The 23,421-nt window shown below is 45.0% G+C and overlaps 1 protein-coding gene and 1 pseudogene across 4 annotated transcripts in view; both read left to right on the forward strand.

Moving 5' to 3' along the window:
* The first annotated feature begins 2,577 nt into the window (after nt 1-2,577).
* SUMO1 (small ubiquitin like modifier 1) overlaps nt 2,578-23,421 on the forward strand; it is a 49,249-nt gene continuing 28,405 nt past the window's right edge. For 2 of the 4 annotated variants that reach the window (XM_060194120.1, XM_060194123.1), the window contains exon 1: nt 2,580-2,739. In XM_060194120.1, the coding sequence (XP_060050103.1) occupies nt 2,728-2,739 (12 nt within the window). In that variant the 5' untranslated portion in view covers nt 2,580-2,727. Of the gene's footprint in view, nt 2,740-23,421 lie in introns of all 4 variants that reach the window. The other 2 variants (XM_060194122.1, XM_007520496.2) reach the window with 2 other exon arrangements.
* On the forward strand, nt 12,230-12,406 carry LOC132539649 (small nucleolar RNA SNORA73 family; annotated as a pseudogene).

Here is a 23,421-nt window from a genome sequence, read left to right on the forward strand (position 1 = left end):
TGTTACAATGCCCAAGGACCCAGGTTTGAACCCACGGTCCCCACCTGCAGGTGGAAAGCTTCACAAGTGGTGAAGCAGTGCTGCAGGTGTCTGTCTCTCTCCATCTCTATCACCCCTTCCCTCTCAATTTCTGACAGTCTCTATCCAACAAATAAAGATTAAAAAAAAGAAAAAAAAGAAAAAAAATCAGTTGTCTGTTTTGTACAGCATGTTGATTTAAATTACTAATACTGTATTGTATATTCAACTGTTGCTAAGATAGCAGGTGTTAACTCTCATTACAAGAAAATAAGTCATAACTGTGAGGGGTAATGTGTGGTGACAGATTTATTGGGGGATCACTTTGTAAAACAAATGTGAAATCATGTACATCTAAAACTAATGTGATATGCTAAATGTATCTCAAAACAAAAATCAATGGTAACAGATAGCCTTAATAAGCTAGAAAAGGGGTGGAGAGTGGGCATTGACACACACATTACCACACACAAGGACCTAAGTTCAAGTCCCCACTTCCTGCTGCAGGGAGAAAGTCAGAGTGATGAAGCAGGTCTGTGTTTCTCCTTTTCTCTCCCTCTCTATCTCCCTCCCTCCCTCCTCTCGATTTCTGTTGCCCTATTAAATAAAAGAAAAAAAAAATAGGTGGGAGGTAGCATATGGTTATAAAAAAAATGCCTGAGGCTCTAAGGTTCCAGGTTCAGTACCTCACCACTTTAAGCCACAGCTGGGTGGCATGCAAGGCAAAGCAGGTGCACTATTTGAGTAAAATCATTTAGCTTTTTAAAAAATCTTTATGGGGCTGGGTGATGGTGTACCCAGTAAGCACACACGTTACCATGTGCAAGGACCTGGGTTCAAGTCCACAGCCTCCACCTTCAGGGGAAGCTTCACAAGTTGTGAAGCAATGTTGCAAGTATCTCTTTCTCCCACTTCCCTCTCAGTGTTTCTATCTCTGTTAAAGAAAGAATGACCTGGAGTCTGGCGGTAGCGCCGGTGGAGCACAGCGCAAGGACTGGCGTAAGGATCCCGGTTCGAGCCCCGGCTCCCCACCTGCAGGGGAGTCGCTTCACAGGCAGTGAAGCAGGTCTGCAGGTGTCTATTTTTCTCTCTCCCTCTGTCTTCCCCTCCTCTCTCCATTTCTCTCTGTCCTATCCAACAACGACTACAACAATAACTACAATACAACAAGGACAACAAAAAGGAATAAATAAATATTAAAAAAAAAAAGATACGGCAACAAGGGCAACAAAGGGTGGAAAAAATGGCCTCTAGGAGCAGTGGATTCATGGTGCAGGCATTGAATCCCAGCAATAACTCTGGAGGCAAAAAAAAAAAAAGGAGCCGGGTGGTAGCGCAGTGGGTTAAGCGCATGTGGCGCACAGCACAAGGACCTGCGTAAGGATCCGGGTTCGAGCCCCAGCTCTCCACCTGCCAGGGAGTCGCTTCACAGGTGGTGAAGCAGGTCTGCAGGTGTCTATCTTTCTCTCCCCTTTTCTGTCTTCCCCTCCTCTCTCCATTTCTCTGTCCTATCAAACAATGACGACATCAGTAACAACAATAACAGTAACTACAATAAAACAAGGGCAACAAAAGGGAAAATAAATATAAAAAATTTAAAAAAATGATAAAAAATTATTAACGAGAGAGAGGGAGATCACCAGTGATGCTGGCACAGGGAGAGCGAGCTTGGCGCCTCATTTTCTAAGTCCAGTGTCCTGGTCCCTGTCGACGTGCCGGTGAAAACAAAGTGTTCCCCCCCCCCCCCGCGCCCTGCACTGTCCCTCAGCGACTGTGCCTCCTGCAGCATCATCATCATTATTCACGTAACAGTTTTACTGAGCTTTAATGAACATTATCAAACAATCCACCATAAGCCAGAGCTGAGAAGTGCTCCGCTAAAATAAATAAACAGACGAACAAGCAAGGACGGGCGTGAGAGCTGCGGGCCGGTGTCCGCAGTCCCAGTCGCCTCCCATTCGCGTTTAGCCGACCCTCCGCCGGATGCCGGGAGGCCCGCGGTCATTTTACAGAAGGAGCCACGGAAGGCTGGGCCGGACTTCACGCAGCACCAGAGCCAGCGTCTCCCGCAGCCGCCCTTCTCCTCGGGAGCCATCAGGCTCGTGTCCAATCGGAACCTCGCTTTTTTTTGCCCCCCCTTTTAACCTAAGCCTAGCGAGTGGGAAAGGAACTGGTTATTAAAAAACGTTAGCTCCCGGGTGAGGAGGACCGGCGCTCATTCCGATTTAACTCGGCAGGCGGCGGGGAGGAGACAATGGAGGCCCTGGGGCTGGGCGCCCGGACCCCGCTAGGCGTCCGAGGGGGGGTCGCGGCTGCCGGCGGGGTTCCAGACGCCGACGCTGGGGAGACCGCGTTTCCCCCCGGGGGCGGGACGGAGGCCGCACACTCGGGCCCGAGGCGCCCCGGCCGGTCCCCGGAGTTGACGAGGAGGCCGTGGCTTTTCTCCGGAGCCCTGCGGCGGCACGGCCCCAGCCGGACCCTCTCTCCTCTGGCGGATCCCCTGCGCACTTTTCCACCTCGCCAGGACCCCCGACTCCCCAGCCCTCCTCCCTGCGCCTGGCGGAAGTGACGCCAGACGTACCGGAAGTCCCTCCAGTTGCGGTGTTGTGCTGTGGGGAAGGGAGAGACGGATTTGTAAACCCCAGAGCGAGCTTCTACCTACCCGAAGCCGCTACTGTGCGGAGACCCGGCGTGAAGCCGCCCATCACCATGTCTGATCAGGTGAGGGCCTGAGGGCTTTCCGGCGGCGGTGATCGAAGCCGGGCTTGGCGGGTCCTCCCGCCGCCCGGCCAAGGCCGGGGATGGATGCGCGGGGGAGGGGAGCGCGGCCTGAGGGAGGGGGAGGCCGGTTGGGGTTCGGTTCCGGGGGGGCGGCCGGGACGCTGGGGCCTCGATGGGAGCGTCGGCAGCCGCCCGCCCGGCCGGCCGTGGGTGTCCAGCACCGCCGGCGCCCCGGGACCTCTTCTGGAGGCCTCCTCCCGATGCGGCCCTCTTCGCGTCCGGGGGGCTCGACCTGCTGCGGGGCCCGGCTCCCGCCTCCCTGGAAAGGGCCCCGCGGGAGCCGTCCCACCGCGCCTCCGGGACCGCCGGCAGAAGCGGAGATCTAGGCCCCAGTTATGTAACGGAAGGAAAATCCCTGCCCGGGAGGCGCGCCGGTCCTGAGGCGCGGGTGGCCTCCACTTTCTGTTACGGATCATGTGTGTTTTTATTTATTTCTGTGTGTGTGTGTTCGCGCGTGCGCGCGCGCGGTGGTGGTGGGGTCGTTCTTGGGAGCGTCCCGGGCAGGGGCCGAGGGCCGGCCGAGAGCCCCGAGCGGTGCCCGGCTTGTGCTGGGAAGCCCGGGGCTCGTGTCTGGGGCCGCGCCGCCGCCGCCTGTTCTCGGACCTTCGCCCACGTCTCGCGCGGGACCAGCCCCGCGACTCGCGAGAGCGCGCAGTCCCCGCCGCGACTCGGTGCGCGCTGCCCGCCCGGCTGTGCCCGGCCAGGGGGAGGGTCTGCGGCCGCCGACACTGGGTCAGGGCTTCGCGCCCAGTCGCCAACGGTTTCACTTCTCCGTGTTTTAGGTCTCTTTCTTTCTTTCTTTCTTTCTTTCTTTCTTTCTTTCTTTCTTTCTTTCTTTCTTTCTTTCTTTCTTTCTTTCTTTCTTTCTTTCTTTCTTTCTTTCTTTCTTTCTTTCTCCTTTCCCCCCTCCTCGTCCTCTCCTCGTCCCATTGCAGTTTGAACCACATTCGTGGCTAGTGTTGTGTCTGGATTTCTGTCTGGATTTCCTTTTGCTTTGTTCAAGCGACTTTTGACTGTTTTATTTATTTACTTAAAGGATTTTTTTTTTTTTTTTGCCCCTTGTGCTTGTTTAGTGATAGCTATCTAGAAAACTTTAATCAATTCCATTACGTACTTGAACTTTTAAACCTCACACACGCGCTCCCATGGTATTTAACCTAGTTTGGTGAAAGCCAGTGAGGCTTTTGAGGATTTGTGCTGTCTTCCAGAATATATCTGTATTTTTAAAGCTGAACCGTGATTTAGCTTAGTTCTGCATGGGTCTTGCCGCCTGAGTGAATTCCCAAGTTGGTGTGGGAAATGGCTTTGTCAGTATCTCCCGAGGCAGTTGTTTACTGGTTACGTAGAGGGAAGAACAGGTGTGAATTCTTACTTTCATCACCCTTTTATTTTGATGCTAAGCAGGGTCTGGGAGGCATGCTGAAATTTACTGCCGTCTGATGAAAGAGTATTGTGCAAAATGAGGTATAAAGTAAATTAAAGAATTTATTACACCAGTTTGATTTCGTTTCCTGCCATTGAAGGGAGCCATAAAGGTCTCTGGGCGAAGGTGATGGTGCACCCTGGAGAGCTTACACATACAGAGCCTAAGGACCCGGGTTCAAGCCTCCCCATCCCCACCCGTGGGGGTGGGGTGGGAGAGTCCACTAACTGAGCAGTGCTGAGGTTGTTTTCCTTTTCCTTCTCAATTTCTTTATCAAAATACAGAAAATTATAAAGAAATATAGGATGTAGGTCATAGACAACTGCTTCCGGGCCAGAGGTTCCTGAGATTATTTTTAGGAGGTCCTTAAGGCCAAAACTATTTTATTATTTTTTTAAATCTATTTCTTTATTGGGGAATTAATGTTTTACATTCAACAGTAAATACAATAGTTTGTACATGCATAACATTCCCCAGATTCCCATTTAACAATACAACCTCCACTATGTCATTCATCATCCTTCATGGATCTGTATTCTTCCCACCCACCAACCCCAGAGTCTTTTACTTTGGTGCAATACGCCAATTCCATTTCAGGTTCTACTTGTGTTTTCTTTTCTGATCTTGTTTTTCAACTTCGGCCTGAGAGTGAGATCATCCCATATTCATCCTTCTGTTTCTGACTTATCTCACGCAACATGATTTTTTCAAGGTCCATCCAAGATCGGCTGAAAACGGTGAAGTCACCATTTTTTACAGCTGAGTAGTATTCCATTGTGTATATATACCACAACTTGCTCAGCCACTCATCTGTTGTTGGACACCTGGGTTGCTTCCAGGTTTTGGCTATTACAAATTGTGCTGCCAAGAACATATGTGTACACAGATCTTTTTGGATGGATGTGTTGGGTTCCTTAGGATCTATCCCCAGGAGAGGAATTGCAGGGTCATAGGGTAGGTCCATTTCTAGCCTTCTGAGAGTTCTCCAGACTGTTCTCCACAGAGGTTGGACCAATTGACATTCCCACCAGCAGTGCAGAAGGGTTCCTTTGACCCCACACCCTCTCCAGCATTTGCTGCTGTTACTTTTTCTGATGTATGACATTCTCACAGGAGTGAAGTGGTATCTCATTGTTGTCTTTATTTGCATTTCTCTGACAATCAGAGACTTGGAGCATTTTTTCATGTGTTTCTCGGCCTTTTGGATCTCTTCTGTGGTGAATATTCTGTCCAAGTCCTCCCCCCTATTTTTGGATGGGGTTATTTTTTGTCTTGTTGTTGAGTCTGACAAGCTCTTTATATATGTTGGTTATTAAACTCTTGTCTGATGTATGGCATGTAAAGATCTTCTCCCATTCTGTGAGGGGTCTCTTGGTCTGGGTAGTGGTTTCTTTTGCTGTGAAGAAGGTTTTTGATTTGATGTAGTCCCATAGGTTTATACTTGCCTTAGTCTTCTTTGTAATTGGATTCGTTTCATTGAAAATGTCTTTAAAATTTATGCGAAAAACAACGAGGCCAACAAAAAGGAAAAGAAAAAAGAAAAGAAAAAAACAAGGGCAACAAATTGGAAAATAAATAAATACAAAAAAAATTTATGCGGAAAAGAGTTCTGCCAATATTTTCCTCTAAGTATTTGATAGTTTGTGGTCTAACATCCAAGCCCTTGATCCACTTGGAATTTACTTTTGTATTCGGTGAAATACAGTGGTTCAGTTTCATTCTTCTGCATGTTTCAACCCATTGTTTCCAGCACCATTTGTTGAAGAGAGACTGCTTTCCCCATGTAATAGTCTGGGCCCCTTTGTCAAAGATTAGATGTCCATAGGTGTGGGGGCCAAAACTATTTTCATGATCATACTAGGACATCATTTTTCTTTTTGTGTCGTCATTCTATCATTGCTGATCAGCCAAGTTTCCTACAGACAATAAGGTAGAAGCAGATGTGGAATTCTAGGCACTTTATTTAGTTTTCCTTTTGTTGCCCTTGTTTTTATTGTTGTAGTAGTTATTGATGTCGTTGTTGGATAGGACAGAGGGAAATTGAGAGAGGAGGGGAAGACAAGAGAGGGGGAGAGAAAGACAGACACCTGCAGACTTGCTTTACTGCCTGTGAAGCAACTCCCCTGCAGGTGGGGAGTCCGGGGCGATCCTTACTCTGGTCCTTGCGCTCCATGTCATGTGCTGCTTAACTTGCTGCGCTACCGCCTGACTCCCTCTAGGTACTTTTATGAAGTAGGATATTACAAAGATTTGCAAAAATGCAAGGCTGTACTACTTTTTTTTTTTCCAACAGATTTTTTTTTTTTAAACCAGAGCACTGGTCAGCTCTGGGTTGTAGTGGTGCAGGGTATTGATTGACCCTGGTGCTTTGGAGCCTCAAGCATGGGAGTCTCTTTGCAGAGCCATTGTGCTATCTAACCCCGCCCAGCAGTACTACTCTTCTCAATAGTTTCTAATATATATATGTATATATATATATAATATTTATTTATTTTTCATTTTGTTACCCTTGTTTTTTTTCTTTCATTGTTGTTGCAGTTATTGTTACTGACATTGTCGATGTTAGGACAGAGAGAAATTGAGAGAGGAGGGGAAGATAAAGAGGGGGAGAGAAAGATAGACAGACACCTGCAGACCTGCTTCACTGCCTGTGAAGCAACTCCACTGCAGGTGGGGAGCGGGCTGGAACCGGGATCCTTACACCAGTCCTTCCTTGCACTTTGCACCACATGCGCTTAACACTGCTACCACCACCTGACTCCCTAAAATATATTTTAATAAAAGTATATGCCATGCTCTTAACATTTCATTTTTCTACTTTTTATTTTATTTTATTTAAAAAATTTTTTTATTAATTTTATTTTTGAGAGAGATGGAGAGAGAGAGAAGAGAGAGGAGAGAGAGAGAAACACCAGAGCACTGCTCAGCTCAGTCTTAATGGTGGTGCGGGGGATTGAACCTGGGATTTAGGAGCCTCAGGCATGAGAATCTATTTGCATAACCATTATGCTGTCTCCCCTGCCCCATTTTTCTACTTTTTAAAAATATTTTAAAAGATTTTATTTATTCATTAATGAGAAAGATAGGAGAAAGAACCAGACATCACTCTGGCACACGTGCTGCCGGGGATCGAACTTAGGACCTCATGCTTGAGAGTCCAAAGCTTTATCACTGCGCTACCTCTCGGACCACATTTTTCCACTTTTTTTTTATTGAATAAGACAGAAATTGAGAGGGGACGGGGAGATAGGGAGACAGACACCTTCAGACCTGCTTCACCTTGTGAAGACACCCCCCTGCAGGTGGGGAGCCTGGGGCCACCATGTGTGCTTAACCCCTACTGCCATGCTCCCAAGAGATCTGTAACTGGTTGTGATCAGTTAAGTGTAAACACCACTGAATTTGGACCAGCCTCAGAACATTTTACTACACAACAGGATATATACTAAAATTGGAACTAAACATGATCCTTGCATAAAGATGACACATTCACGATATGTTCCATATTTTAAAAATGTTATCTGCTGGTATGTATCTGGTTTATTATTTGTTTTATTTTTTATTGTCTTTATTTATTGGCTAAACAGCCAGAAATCCAGAGGGAAGGGGGGGCTGATAGAGACAGCCAGCTGCAACACTGCTTCACTGCTTGTGAAGCTTCCCCTTACAGGTTTCAACCCTGCATCCTTGTGAATTGTAGCATGTATGCTCAACCAGGTGCACCACCACCAGGTCAGGTTTGAGATTTTTAAATTAGCTAACATGTATTTAAAATACTTCTCGAGGGTGGTAGCGCAGCAGGTTAAGTGCAGTTGGCGCAAAGCACAAGGACCCACATAAGGATCCCGGTTCGAGCCCCTGGCTCCCCACCTGCAGGGGAGTCGCTTCACAAGCGGTGAAGCAGGTCTGCAGGTGTCTATCTTCCTCTCCCCCTCTCTGTCTTCCCCTCCTCTCTCCATTTGTCTCAGTCCTATCTAACAACAATGACATCAATCATAACTATAACAGTAAAACAACAAGGGCAACAAAAAGGAATAAATAATAAGAATTAAAAAAAAAAAAAACACTTCTCGAGCAATTACAGAAGCCAGAATTCCTACCTTCTGCACTTCAAAAAATAATTTTGCTCCATGCTTCCAGAGCAGGAGAACTGTTAGAGGAAGCTGAGGGCTCTCAACTCCAACTCCATCAGGACCCAGAGAGAGAAGATGAAAATGGAAAGACATTTGGAAGTAGTGATAGGAAAGAAGAGAAGGCAAGACCATAGAAAAGTGGGCAAATATATATAAATATAGACAGAGAAATAATAGTCAACACATGGTTGTGGCCTTGGGAGAACCACTGCAATTTCCAATGGAGGGAGTGGGGGCGCAGAGCTCTGATGGTGGGACGGTGTGGAATTATATATACCTCGTTATCTTACAATTTTGTGAATTAATTTTAAATCACATACACAAAAAACACTTCTAAGTTGTTTTTTTAAAAAATATTTTATTTATTTATTTATGAGAAAGATAGGAGAGCGAAAGAACCAGACATTACTCTGGTACATGTGCTGCCAGGAGTTGAACTTAGAACCTCATGCTTGACAGTCCAGTGCTTTATCCACTATGCTACTTCCCGGACCACAACATTTCTGAGTTTTACTGTGTTATACTGTAAACCTCAATAGACATAGTTAACCTAACAAAAGCTGAAGTTGAAGACAATTTTTTATTAATGAGAGAAGGGGGCTGGGGGGAGAGAACAAACCAGAGCATCACTCTGGCACATTCGATGCTGGGGCTTAAGCTCAAGGTCCAGTGCATTATCTCCAGGTCTGTTCAGAATCGTTTAAATACATCAACCAGAGCTGAGGAATCCATGCATACCACTGAGAGATTCCCAGAACAGTTTTTCTTCTTCTTTTTTTAAATATTTATTTATTCCCTTTTGTTGCCCTTGTTTTATTTTTGTAGTTATTATTATTGTCGGCGTTGTTGGATAGGACAGAAATGGAGAGAGATGGGGGGAAGACGGGGGGTGGGGTGGGGAGAGAAAGATACCTGCAGACCTGCTTCACCGCTTGTGAAGCGACTCCCCTGCAGGTGGGAAGCCAGGGCTCCAACCGGTATCCTTACTCTGGTCCTTTCTCTTTGTGCCACCTGCGCTTAACCCGCTGCGCTACAGCCCAACTCCCAGAACAGTTTTTCTTAAAAAAACATTTAATTTTTTTATGAGAAAGATAGGAACAGACATCACTGGTACATGTGCTTGCTGCCAGGGATTGAACTCAGGTCTTCCTGCTTTCCTGCTTGAGAGCCAGTGCGCCACCTCCTGGACCGCAGTTTTTTTTTTTTTTTTTTTGCTTCCAGGGTTATCACTGTGCCTGGGTGCCTGTACTATGAATCCACTGCTCCTGGAGGCCATTTTTTCCTTTTTTCGTCCTTGTTTGTGGTTGTTGTTATTGCTGTCCTTGCTGTTGGATAGGACAGAGAGAAATTGAGAGAGGAGGGGAGACAGGAGGAGAGAAAGACAGACACCTGCAGAGTTGCTTCACTGCTTGTGAAGAGACAAGCAGGTGGGGAGCTGGGGTCTCGAACCGGAATCCTTAATATACATATATATGTATTATATGTATATTACATGTATATATAACATATCTCCAACCCTGAGAAGGATTATAGTGAAGATAACATGTATGTCTGAAAATGCACATTTGTGTGCAGTTTGGATTTTCACAAACTAAGTACATCCATGCAACCAGTACTCAGATCCAGAACACTGCTGACACACAGGTTGGCTTAACTTGTTTTTTATACATGTAAGTGGATTGATACAGTGTGTACTTTGTTGCTTGCTTGCTTTTCTTTTTTTTTTTTATTAATATTTATTCCCTTTTGTTGCTCTTGTTTTATTGTTGTAGTTATTATTGTGGTGGTTACTGATGTTGTCGTTGTTGGACAGAGAGAAATGGAGAGAGATGGGGAAGATGGGGAGAGAAAGACAGATACCTGCAGACCTGCTTCACTGCCTGTGAAGCGACTCCCCTGCAGATGGGGAACCAGGGGCTTGAACCGGGATCCTTACGCTGGTCCTTGAGCTTTGCTACTGCCTGACTCCCCTCTTTTTTTCTTTTTTTTAATTATTTATTTATTCATGAGAAAGATAGGAGAGAAAGAACCAGAGTGTGCTGCCGGGGACTGAACTCAGGACTTCATGCTTGAGAGTCCAGTGGTTTATCCACTACGCCACCTCCCGGACCACTCTGTTTTCTTTTGCTCAAGTTCGCTTGAAGATTTATCCAGATCACTTATATTTTCACAAGTGGTTATCTTGAGAAGGGAGAGAAAGAGGCAAGACAAACTGAAGTAGCATCTGTCCTGTGTGGTGCAGGGGCTTCATGCTTGTGTGGCACACTGTTCACTGTCACCTCCCCGGCAGGATTGTGTGAATGCTGTTGACTCAGTTCTGTGTTGTCCATCTTGTGACAGTTTATTTATTCCCTCTGCTCTTGGCACACTTAGTTTCCTAGTATTTTTATTTAATTCATATGAGATAGTTTTGAGGTGGGGAGGAGAGAGAAGAGAAGAAGAGAAAGATGCTAGATTACTTACCACCCGTTTACGTGCATCATCAGGCATCAAGTCAGGAGTTTTAGGCATGCAAGTCCTGGGCTTTGTCAGTTGGAGTACAGGAAGGGAAAGTCATGTTTTTTGGTGCAAAAGTGTGCCATGACTTTTCTGAGAACCCAAGGTTTCACTAGCTAGTAGGATCTTTTTTTTTTAATTTTTAATTTTTTTTTGTTTATTTTCCCTTTTGTTGCCCTTGTTTTATTGTAGCTATTATTGCTGTTGTTATTGATGTCGTCATTGTTGGATAGGACAGAGAGAAAAGGAGAGGAGGGAAGACGGGAGAGAAAGATACCTGCAGACCTGCTTCACCGCTTGTGAAGTAACTCCCCTGCAGGTGGGGAGCTGGGGGCTCAAACCGGAGTCCTTATGCGGGTCCTTGTGCTTCGTGCCACTTGCGCTTAGCCCGCTGCACTACTGCCCAACCTCCCTCCCCCCTTTTTTTTTAAATTATATTGATGATGAGAGCGGTGAGAGTGAGAACCAGTACCGTTATGCCACTGTGGCATGTGTAATGTTTCTGGGGATTGAACTCAGGACCTCATACTTCAGAGTCCAACACTTTATCTACTCTGCCACCTCCTGAAACACTAGGAACTGCTTTCTTAAAAGCACATTAAAAATTATTTTAATGATAAAGACATGCAGAGAAAGACCAGAATGCTATTTATCTCTGGTTTATGGTAGTGCTGGGATTGGAACTGGGGCCTTGGAGCCTCAGGCATGAAAGTCTTTTGTGGAACCATTATGCTGTTTCCCCAGCCCTAGCACTTGCTTTTAACATTAGCTGGTTTGTTTGCTTTGGGACTGAGTAACAATATCTGATAATGTGTAGTAGTTAAGCAAGTATGCAGTTTGTTTTTCTTAGTGAAGCTAGAGTCTAGATAGAAGTAGTCCAGGATTAGTAAAGCTACTCTAAGTACTTTCATATTCCTTCCTCTTCCTTAACTTTCCCCTCCCTTCACTTTCATGCTTGTATCTTGTGGGCACAGAGAAAAGTTACTTTCTTTGTTCCAGACAGGAGAAAGAAAACAAGTATATGCCAACAAAACTATTTTTTTCCTGTCTTGTTGGCCAGCACTATGCCATGTGACCATAATAAGTAAAGCTGAGAAATATGGTTTTTAACTGGAAAAATTGAGGATTATTCCCTTTGTAGGAAAGAATAGGAAGATTAATACTGGATAGGTAATTAGTGATGTTTGTCATCCTTCTAAATACTGTTTAGCACTTTTGAATACAGTCAACCCAGTTCATCATGGTCTAGAATCAAATAATAGGATTGCCAAAATGTGCTGTTTACAATTATCGTTTTTAATTCCTAGGAAGTTGTATGTAGCTATCTAGTTTTTAGTCACAATTCTAGGTTGAATCTTCATTTAAAGAAGACCCAGTGTCAGCGTGGATATCCTGTGTGAACATGCTTCCTGGGCACTGTCCAGGCGGCAGAGGGGAGCATAAGACTCTACAATGATGTACAGTCCTGTCCTACAACGGGCAAATGAATCCAGGCCTTGAATTTTGTCTGTATAAGCCTCTTGTTTCTCAGAGATAAACCATACAGGAAACAACTTTCTAGAGCACTCTATCTAGGTATAGATAAATAAGGAAAATTCCACTGTATATTTAACCAGTTTTATTGTGACAGTGGATTCAGCTCTCAACTACTTTTTTGTTTGTTTGTCTGGTTCTTCACTGCTCTAGACTATCTGTAGAGACACACAGAGAGAGAGGGAGAGGGGAAACATAGCATTGAAGTTTCCTTCAGTGTGATGGGGACCAGGTTTGAAGCTGGGAGCTACCTTTTTTTCCTTTCAAATTAAAGACTCAGTGGCACACCTGGTAGAGCACAATGTCACCATGCTCCAGGAGTCAGGTTCATCCCCCATTCCCCACCTGTGTGAGTGGGGAATGGGGGGGGGGGAGTTCATGAGCAGCAGTGGAGCAGGTCTGCAGTTCTTTCTTTTTTTCCACTATTCTCTGTCCCTCTCTACCTTCCCCCTCCATTTCTTGCCTATCCAATAAATAGATAAGTTAAAGATACATATGATGGGTCTCATTACAAATCTCTAATACCATCACATTAAATTTGAACATGCATGGCATAAAGATGAAAAGTTGTCTATTTTTGTGTTGTTTTTAAAAAATATTTTAGTATTCCCTTTTTGTTGTCCTTGTTTTATTGTTGTAGTTATTGTTGTTATTGATGTTGTCATTGTTGGATAGGACAGAGAGAAATGGAGAGAGGAGGGGAAGACGGGGAGAGAAAGATACACACCTGCAGACCTGCTTCACTGACTTTTCATGAAGCGACTCCCCTGCAGGTGGGGAGCTGAGGGCTCGAACCGGGATCCTTATGCCGGTCCTTGTGCTTTGCACCACGTGCGCTTAACCCTCTGCGCTACCACCTGACTCCCTTTTACATTTTTTAAAAATTTTATTTACTGGATGACAGTCAGAAATTGAGAGGGAAGGGTTAATAGGGAGAGACAGAGAGACACCTGCAACATTGCTTTACCACTTACAAAGCATTCCCCCTTCAGGTGGGAGCTGGAGTCTCGAACCTGGGTCCTTCTGCACTGTAACTAACGTGCACTCAACCAGGTGTGCCACCACCTGCCCCCCCCTTTAAGATTTTATTTATGTATTCATGAAGAAGATAGGAGGAGAAAGAACCAGACATCATTCTGGCACATGTACTGCTGGACCTCATGCTTGAGAGTCCAGTACTTTGTCCACTGCACCACCTCCTGGACCACTACGTTTTTGTGTTTTTAGAATTCTCTTAAATTCACTTACTGTAAGGGAGATGGCATTATTTTAATATTTTATTTTTTACCAGAACACTGCTCAGCTATGGCTTATAGTGGTGTGAGGGATTGAATTTGGGACTTCAGAGCTTTGCATACTATTATGCTATCCACCCCTGCCTGGGATGGCTTTATTTTAACCTGGACACTTTAATGATGAATGTGGTTATTATTATCTACTTTATTTATTTTATTTTATTCATTTTCCCTTTTGTTGCTCTGTTTTTATTATTGTTATTGATGCCCTTGTTGGATAGGACAGAGAGAAATGGAGAGAGGGGAAGAGAGACACCTGCAGACCTGCTTCACTGCCTGTGATTCCCCTGTAGGTGGGGAGCTGGGGGGAGCTGTGAGCTTGAACTGGGATCCTTACTCTGGTCCTTGTGCTTCTTTTTTTTTGTCCTTGCACTTCTAACCTGCTGCACTACCTCCCCACTCTCATTATTATCTAATTTAGCCATTTATGAGCTTCCTACACTAGGAAATGGAACCTACGGGTGGGGGTAGACAACATAATGGTTATGCAGAGGCTATCATGCCTGAGGCTCCAAAGTCGCAGGTTCAAGCCTCGGCTCCACCATAAACCAGAGCTGAGCAGTGCTCTGGTTTAAAAAAAAAAAAAAAAGAAGAATAAACTACAGTATTCTAGTAAAATGTATGGTTAATGGAAGTTGTGTCTGTGTGTGTGTGTGTGTATGTATGTGTGTATGTAGCCTGGACCTTGCACATCAGAGATTTCACCATTTCTAGGCCACTTTTTCATTCAGATGGAGATAGGGAGTAGAACCTTAGAGCTTTGTCCTAATGGTTCTGGGTTCCTACCTGGGTTGTTCACATGGCAAGACATGCGCTCTGCTCTGGTGAGCAATTTCTCTAACCCTATGGCAACTTTGAATGCATCCCCTCTTTCCCCCAGTTAAATGTTGATTTTATTGCTTGACTGTACAGGTAAGTATACAACTAAACGGTTAGTAGTGGTGGGTGTATTTCCAATTGGGGGTAAGAATTTTGTTGAGTTTAATTATAGCAAGCCAACGGTGAATAAGGATCTTGGTCAGAATGACACAGAATCTGGCATCCTTATTCTTCAGGTTCTCAAGATACTTTTAAAAATTTATTTAAATATTTTTCTTATTTTAATGAGAGACAGGAATACCAAGATACTTCTTCTTCTAGCGTTTGCCCTTCTTCCGTAGCCAGTCAACAGCATCAAGTTGAGCCTGATGTAAAGTTTCGAGACCTCCTTTGAATCTGGAGAGGTGGCAGTCGTTGACTATGTGGGTCATTGTCTGTAGCCGCAGGGGCAGTTCGGGTCGTCTCTGGCTCCCCAGCGATGGAACATAGCGGCGCACCGGCCATCGCCTGTTCGATAGCGATTGAGGAGGGCCCAATCATAACGTGCTAGGTCAAAGCCGGGTTGACGCTTGCAGGGGTCTGTGATGAGGTGTTTGTTCTTTACCTCAGCTGACTGCCAACTCTGTTTCCAAGAGTCTGGAACAGAGAAGTTCAGTGTAGGCGTAGGGGACCAGATTGGGTGACGAGACATCAAGCGTTGGACAGGGTGGGTGAAGATATCTGTGTATATTGGCAGGTCCGGTCGAGCGTAGACATGGGAAATGAACTTAGATGATGCCGCATCCCGACGAATATCTGGCGGGAAGATGTTGCTAAGAACTGGCAGCCATGGAACCGGGGTGGAACGGATGGTTCCAGAAATTATCCTCATGGAGGAATATAATTTGGAATCGACCAAGTGGACATGGGGGCTACGGAACCATACTGGGGCACAGTATTCTGCAGTGGAATAGCATAATGCCAGAGAGGATGATCGTAGTGTGGAAGCGCTCGCGCCCCATGAGGAGCTGGCCAGTCTTGCAATGATGTTATTCCTCGCGCCCACCTTTGCTGCAGTTTTTATGAGATGTTCGTGAAATGACAGAGTGCGATCGAGAGTAACGCCAAGATAGATTGGCTGGGCTTCATGCCGGATTCTCGTATAGCCAAGCTGCACATTAAGCTCACGTGAGGCCGAGGCATGGTGTAGATGGAAAACAGATGATACCGTTTTTGCAGAGTGCTAGGGATTAGTCGCCATTTTTTACAGTAATCAGATATCAGAGACATGTCTTTCGTGAGTGTTTCCTCGATGTCGAACTTTGATGCCTGAGTTGCACAGCAGATGTCATTGGCGTAGATGAACTTCCTTGAAGAAGTTTCTGGGAGGTCATTGATGTAAATAATGAATAGCATAGGAGCCAGAACAGAGCCCTGGGGGAGGCCACTTGAGACAAGTCTCCATCTGCTAGACTTGTCACCCAGATGCACCCGGAATCTTCTGTTTTGGAGAAGAAACGATATAGTGTTGGCCACCCATGGAGGCAGGCATCTTGAGATCTTGACTAGGAGACCACGGTGCCAGACTGTGTCATAGGCTGCTGTGAGATCAACAAAGACAGCACCCGTCTTTAAATTCTTCTGGAATCCAAGATACTGAAAAACGGGAGCACTGCTCAGCTCTGGTTTATAGTGGTTCTGGGGATTGAACCTGGGACCTCAGAGCCTCAGGCATGAAAAGCCTTTGCTTAACCACTATGCTATCTCCTCAGCCCTCAAGATGCCCCCCCCAGTCTCTTTGCATAACCATTATGCTATCTACCCCCACCCTCAAGATGCTTTTTTTTTTTTGCCTCCAGGCTTATCACTGGGCTTGGTGCCTGCACTCTGCACTACAAATCCACTGCGCCTGGAGGACATCTATCCCCTCCCCCCCTTTTGATGCCCTTGTTGTAATTGTTACTGTTGTCATAGCTGTTGTTGTTGGATAGGACAGAGAAATTGAGAGAGGAGGGGAAGACAGAGAGGGGGAGAGAAAGATAGATACCTGCAGATCTGCTTCACTGCCTGTGAAGTGACCCCCCTGCAGGTGGGGAGCCGGGGGCTTGAACCGGGATCCTTAGGTCGGCCCTTACACTTTGCAACATGTGCGCTTAACTCACTGCGTTACCGCCTGGCTCCCTCGAGATGCTTTTTTTTTTTTTAATATTTACTTTTATTTATTCCCTTTTGTTGCCCTTGTTGTTTTATTGCTGTAGTTATTGTTGTTATTGATGTCATTGTTGTTTCGAGATGCTTTTTAACAGCAATAGCTTTCCTTTTTAACGAGGTGGGTTTTTTTTGTTTGTTTTTAACTTATGAATGAGAGAAGAAACTAGAGCATCACTCTGGCACATGTAAGATGGGATCAAACTCAGGACTTCATACTTGAGTCTTAAGATTCTTCCTGATTTATTATTATTATTTATTGGATAGAGACAAACAGAAATTGAGAGGGATGGGGGAAGATAGAAGATAGGGACAGAGAGATACCTGCAACCCTGCTTAATCACTCGTGATGCTTTCCCCCTGCAGGTGGGGGATCAGAACCTAGCCTGGGTCCTCCTGCACTGTAGTGTGGTCATTTTACCAGATGCACCACTGCCTGGCGCTGTGCTTTGTCCACTGTGCCACCTCCCAGGCCCTAGCAACAGCTTTCCTAGTTAAATAGTTGAGCTTCTCAGAAAGATCAGGAGCAAGTCCTTTGGATTTAAGGATTTTCAAGTTTACTGCCTATCACAAAATTTAGATTAGGCAGTGCCTTCTGAGTCTCCTGGCTCCATACTGTTCACACTTGTGAGATAACTGTTAGACTCTTCTGGACCTGTTCATAGATTTGCTTCTCCTGTTGTCTTGTGTTAACCCCAACCAGGTGGGGATGCTGCAGCAATAGTGGAGAGCCAACTGGGGCAGCCCCTTTCTGTTACCAGGCTCTGAATCCAGGGTGAGGCAGACAGGCAGCAAAAGTTGAGAACAAGCCTGGGAATGCTGCAAGAATCCACCCAGCATGCAGGGAGTTGAATGTACTTTTGTGAAATGTTTCATGAAAGGAAGAATTTTATGTATAATGCTGCTGTCTCTTGGGCCATTTTGTTTCATTTACATACCCCAACCTTACTTCACATATGCTATTTTAAGCTAATCCCAGACAGTCTACCATTTCATTTGTAAATATTTCAGTATGTTATCATTCAGTCTGTTGTCATTTTAACACAATTAGGGTAATATTGTCACATATTCAAAAATGAACAGATTGGGGTGGGGGTAGATAGCATAATGGTGTTATGCAAAGAGACCCTCATGCCTGAGGCTCCGAAGTCCCAGGTTCAGTCCCCCGCACCACCATAAAAGCCAGAACTGAGCAGTGCTCTGGTGTTTCTCTCTGTCTTTTCTCTCTGCATCTCTCTCAAAAATAAAATAAATAATAATAAAAAAACATATTGGGGAGTCGGGCGGTAGTGCAGTGGTGCAAAGCGCAAGGACCCGCTTAAGGATCCCGGTTGGAGCCCTTAGCTCCCCAGCTGTAGGGGCGTCACTTCACAGGCGGTGAAGCAGGTCTGCAGGTGTCTGTCTTTCTCTCCTCCTCTCTGTCTTCCCCTCCTCTCTCCATTTCTCTGTCCTATCCAACGACGACGACATCAGTAACAACAATAATAACTACAAAAATGAAACAATGAAAACAACAAGGACAACAAAAGGGAAAATAAATAAATATAAAAAATTTATTAAAATGAACAGATTTAGGGGGTTGGGCGGTGGCGCAAAGCGCAGGGACCAGCGTAAGGATCCCGGTTCGAGCCCCCGGCCCCCCACCTTCAGGGGAGTCACTTCACAGGCGGTGAAGCAGGTCTGCAGGTGTCTTTCTCTCCCCCTCTCTTTCCCTCCTCTCTCCCATTTCTCTCTGTCCTATCCAACAACGAACAACATCAAAAATGGTAATAATAATAACCACAACGAGGCTACAACAACAAGGGCAACAAAAGGGGAAAAAAATGGCCTCCAGGAGCGGTGGATTCATGGTGCAGGCACCAAGCCCAGCAATAACCCTGGAGGAAAAAAAAAAAAAAGAACAGACTTGGGAGGCGGGTGGTAGTACAGTGGATTAAGCGCCTGTGGTGTAAAGCACAACTAACGGTGTAAGGAACCCAGTTCTAGCCCCGGGCTCCCCACCTGCAGGGGAGTCGCTTCACAGGTGGTGAAGCAGGCCTGCAGGTGTCTTTCTCTTCCCCTCTCTGTCTTCCCCTCCTCTCTCCATTTCTCTCTGTCCTATCCAACAACAATGACATTAATAACAACAATAATTACAACAATATATTGTATTTACTGTTGAATGTAAAACATTAATTCCCCAATAAAGAAATAAATTTAAAATAAAAAAATAATTACAATAAAACAAAGGCAACAAAAGGGAATAAATAAATATTTTAAAAAAAGAACAGATTTTTGAAAGTCATCGAATCAGAGTGAATGTATCCTTAGTTTCCCCAGAAATTCTCATCAAATGTAAAAACAAAGTCATTAATGAGAGAGAACCAGAGCATCTGACACACGTGATAACAGACTGAACTCAGCATCTCCTGCTTGCGAGTTCAGTGCTTTATCTACTGCTCTACCTCCTGGGACACCAGAATTTCTCATTTTTAGAAGCCTGAGCAATCCTCATGCCACTGGAAGGGCTAATGACAGATGGGGAGCTAAGTGTGCCACTCTCTGTGTCACTGTATGGTAAACATCCACAATGCTGGAGTGCTTCTAAACAAAATTCTTGTTCTTATGATTTTGACGTGTCACAATTTTTTAATACTTTTGCATTATATTGTAAAGGAGGATTATTGTTTTCCTTGGCCCATTCATTTTACTTTTCTTTCTTATTACTAATATCTTCTGCTCTGGGATTTTGTGTATTCTTTCCTGCCATAATCAAATCAGTCCTTAGACCCAGTGTCCTTAGACCCAGCGTCGAATGCTTTTACTGTTTTTTAACCAGTGTGCCATACCATTCTGTATTTGGTTGTATTTTTACAGAGAATGAAAGAAAGCATACAGGAGACACCGAGACCACTGGAGACAAACCTTGGCCCATCTGTCATCATCCTGATTTCTAGACTAGTTTGTCTGAGGAGAAAAGACAGTACATGAAGAGTTGGATTACTACATTAGGCAAACATGGAGCTTCTAGACAGTGGTGCAGATGACATTGCTGGGTCCAAGTTGGAAAGAGATCATTGAAAGGGAAAGTGGCAGCTTATTTTTGGAAACTTTAAATCCTAGCATTCACATGTTCTTATGAAATTGAAGTGCCTTATTTCCAAATGTGAATGTCAGAAATGAAAAGAATTTTTGTTTGGGCTGACTGTTGTGCACAAATGTATGAAACATAGGGCTGGGTGGTGGCACACCTGGTTGAGCGCACATTTTACAGTGCACAAGGACCCAAGTTTGAGATCCCGGTCCCCACATGCAGAGGGAAAGCTTCACAAGTAGCGAAGCATTGCTGCAGGTCTCTCTCTCTCTCTCTCTTTGCCCTCTTCTCTCTCCTTCTCCCTCCCCTCCCCCTTTTATTTTAAGATTTTATTTATTTATTGAGAAAGATAACAGGAGAGAGAGAGGGAGAGAGAGAACCAGAACCAGACATCACTCTGGTGGTACATGTGCTGCCAGGTATTGACCTCGGGACCTCATGCTTGAGAGTCCAATGTTTTATCCACTGAGCCATCTACTGGACCTCTATCTCTCCCTCTCTATCCCCTCTCAATTTCTGGCTATCTCTAGCCAATAAATAAAGATAAAAAGAAGCCTACATGGGAAGAAAAAGATATATAAAAAAGTATAAAGCACGAGTAAGATTTTGTGCTACGGGAAGAACATAGAGATGCCAATTTAATAAACACTAAACAGGGTCTCTTTCAGTGATGTTGATGAGATGAGCAACTGTGAGTGCCTGAGCGAAGTCAGCAAAATGACTTGAGAGCAACTAAAAAAAGTGTCAGAATGAATGTTCATATATAATAAGGGAAACACAGCCTGTGGTAATCCTCGTTTCTGCTGTGAGCAGTTGAGTATCGTAACCATTTGTTGTAATTCAGAATCCAGGAATTGTGGTTTTTAGGAAGAGGAATTTCAGGCTAATAGCAATTTGAGGTAATGCACTCAGCTTTGGGCACTTAAATTGAGTTGTCTGTAGGATGTCCAAAGTGGAGCTACTTAAGCATTTGGATAAATTATCAGGTTGCAGAGAATGATTGAGCCATTAGTAGCTGGAAGGTAGTTGGGATTATGGGTGTCTCTCAGGGAGAGAAAGAAAAAGCCAAAGGATTGGAAACATGGGATCCCTAAAAGCACCCACATTTAAGAAGTGACTAAGATAAGGTGACAGCGAAATCTTGGAGACCAGTATAAGTGGAGAGTTTCCACTATTGTATTATAGAATTAAAGATGAGATTTGAAATTGTTGGCTTGGCAATGAGTTGAGCTGGTAACCTTGGTGAGAGCAGGTCAAGTGCAGTGGGGAGGAGGTATAAAGCAGATCATGTGGGTTCAGGGTTAAAGTGAGATAGCAAGTGCTAAGTACTCTTAGGAGTTTGACAAGGAAGAGAACAATGAGGACAGCTACTAGAGAAGATAGTCAAGGGAAGTATTTTACAATGAGAATAATTGATGTGAAAGATGTAAATAGTAGCAGGAGGAGAGGTTTTGTGGTGGATAAAGTTAAAAGTGTTAGGCTTCCAAGCCTGAGCTCCTGAGTTTGATTCTTGGCTTTGCAGGTGCCAGAGTGGGGCTTCTTCTCCTCTCTTTTCCTCTTTCTCTCTCCCTCATTATTAAAAAGAAAACGTAAATATCTAGAACATAAAGACAGATAGTAATTCCAGTTGATAGGATGCTGTGTTTTCCGGCTGTTTATTTTAAAGCATTGGCCTTCAGAAAACACGTGGAATGGATTTCTGTACATGACTTCAGTAGAAAACTGTGAGTATATATTTCAAATACAGAAAAGAGAGACCACAAAGGCCTGAAGGTGGAAAACATATTCAGGGGACAATAAACATTTCATTTTAACCAAGTTTTGGGGTTTGCAAGGCAAGTGGTGGAAGAAAAATGAGAATTAAGTGAGCCAGAAGGTGACGAGAGGTGAGAGCTTTGAAAGCTTGAGTTTGTGATGCTCTAGTCCCGTGTGTGTGTCCCCCCCCCCCCTTGTTAATAACCAACTAAACACACCTTTGAGAACATGGGACTTGAGCTTGGTGCTGGAAGAACTGAATATAGATGGCTTCATGCAGTTTGCTTCAAAGCGCAGGGGCCTTGAAGCTTGGTGGTGAGAAGCCGCGCTTCCAGGGGGAGGGTTCTTGGCACTGGCGGTGATGGCGTGGTAGCAGGGGACCAACTCTTTTTTTTTTTTTAAATTATTTATTTATTTATTCCCTTTTGCCCTTTTTTTTTTTTTTTTTCCCTCCTCCAGGGTTATTGCTGGGCTCGGTGCCTGCACCATGAATCCACCGCTCCTGGAGGCCATTTTTTCCCCTTTTTGTTGCCCTAGTTGTTGCAGCCTCGTTGCGGTTATTATTGCCATTGTTGACGTTGCTTTGTTGTTGGATAGGACAGAGAGAAATGGAGAGAGGAGGGGAAGACAGAGAGAGAGGGGGAGAGAAAGATAGACACCTGCAGACCTGCTTCACTGCCCGTGAAGCGACTCCCCTGCAGGTGGGGAGCCGGGGGCTCGAACCGGGATCCTTATGCTGGTCCCTGCGCTTTGTGCCCTTGTTTTTTTAATTGTTGTAGTTATTTTTGTTGTTATTGCTGTCGTCATTGTTGGATAGGACAGAGAAATGGAGAGAGGAGGGGAAGACGGAGGAAAGAAAGATAGACATCTGCAGACTTTCTTCACTGCTTGTGAAGCAACTCCCCTATAGATGGGGAGCCGGGGGCTCGAACCGGGATCCTTACGCCAGTCCTTGCGCTTTGTGCCACCTGCACTTAACCCGCTGTGCTACCACCAGACTCCCAGGACTAACTCTTGTTTGGAGGGGCTGTTACAGCCACGCTACCTAGGAAATACAGGAGCTGAGGTGGCTGGTAGAGGCGCTGTTCTTTGTGCTAACGACAGACAAAGCTTCCACTAGCCCTTTCCTTCCCAGTTGAAGAGAACGTGGCTGTGGTTGCTATTTGAAGGCCCTGTACTGCAAGAATATGATTTGTCCTCTAGATACTTAGAGGAAGAAGTCATGTCTACTTAGGGATACACACACACACACACACACACACACACACACACACACACGACTGTTGTGATGCTGTGTCAAAGGCAGTCTCTGGCTTTCAGATGAAATAGTGTTTCACTAAGAAAAGGTTAATTCTCCCAGTTGGAGAATTATATGCAATTATATGCAGTAGTCAGCACATGTTGATGGTATTGCAGAGTGAACACCAGGCAGGGATTTAGAATAACCAAGTCAATTCTGTTTAAGTGTTTCCCTGAGTTTTAGGCTGTGTCTTTTTTTTTTTTTTAATATTTATTTTCCCTTTTGGTGCCCTTGTTTTATTGTTGTTGTTGTTGTTGTTGGATAGGACAGAGAGAAATGGAGAGAGGACGGGAAGACAGAGAGGGAGAGAGAAAGATAGACACCTGCAGACCAGCTTCACTACCTGTAAAGTGACTCCCCTGCAGGTGGGGAGCTGGGGGCTCGGACCGGGATCCTTCTCGTGGTCCTTGCTTTGCGCCACCTGTGCTTAACTTGCTGTGCTACTGCCAACTCCCTATTTATTTCTTAATATTTATTTATGGGATAGAAACAGAGATTGAGAAGGAAACAGAGAGGGAGAGAGACAGAGACACATACCTGTAGCCCTGCTTCATTGGTCCTGATCTTTGCCCCTGCAGGTGAGGTCCAGGAGCTTGAACCTGGGTCCT

Source organism: Erinaceus europaeus, chromosome 7 (genome assembly GCF_950295315.1).
Source record: "Erinaceus europaeus chromosome 7, mEriEur2.1, whole genome shotgun sequence".
Taxonomy (NCBI): domain Eukaryota; kingdom Metazoa; phylum Chordata; class Mammalia; order Eulipotyphla; family Erinaceidae; genus Erinaceus; species Erinaceus europaeus.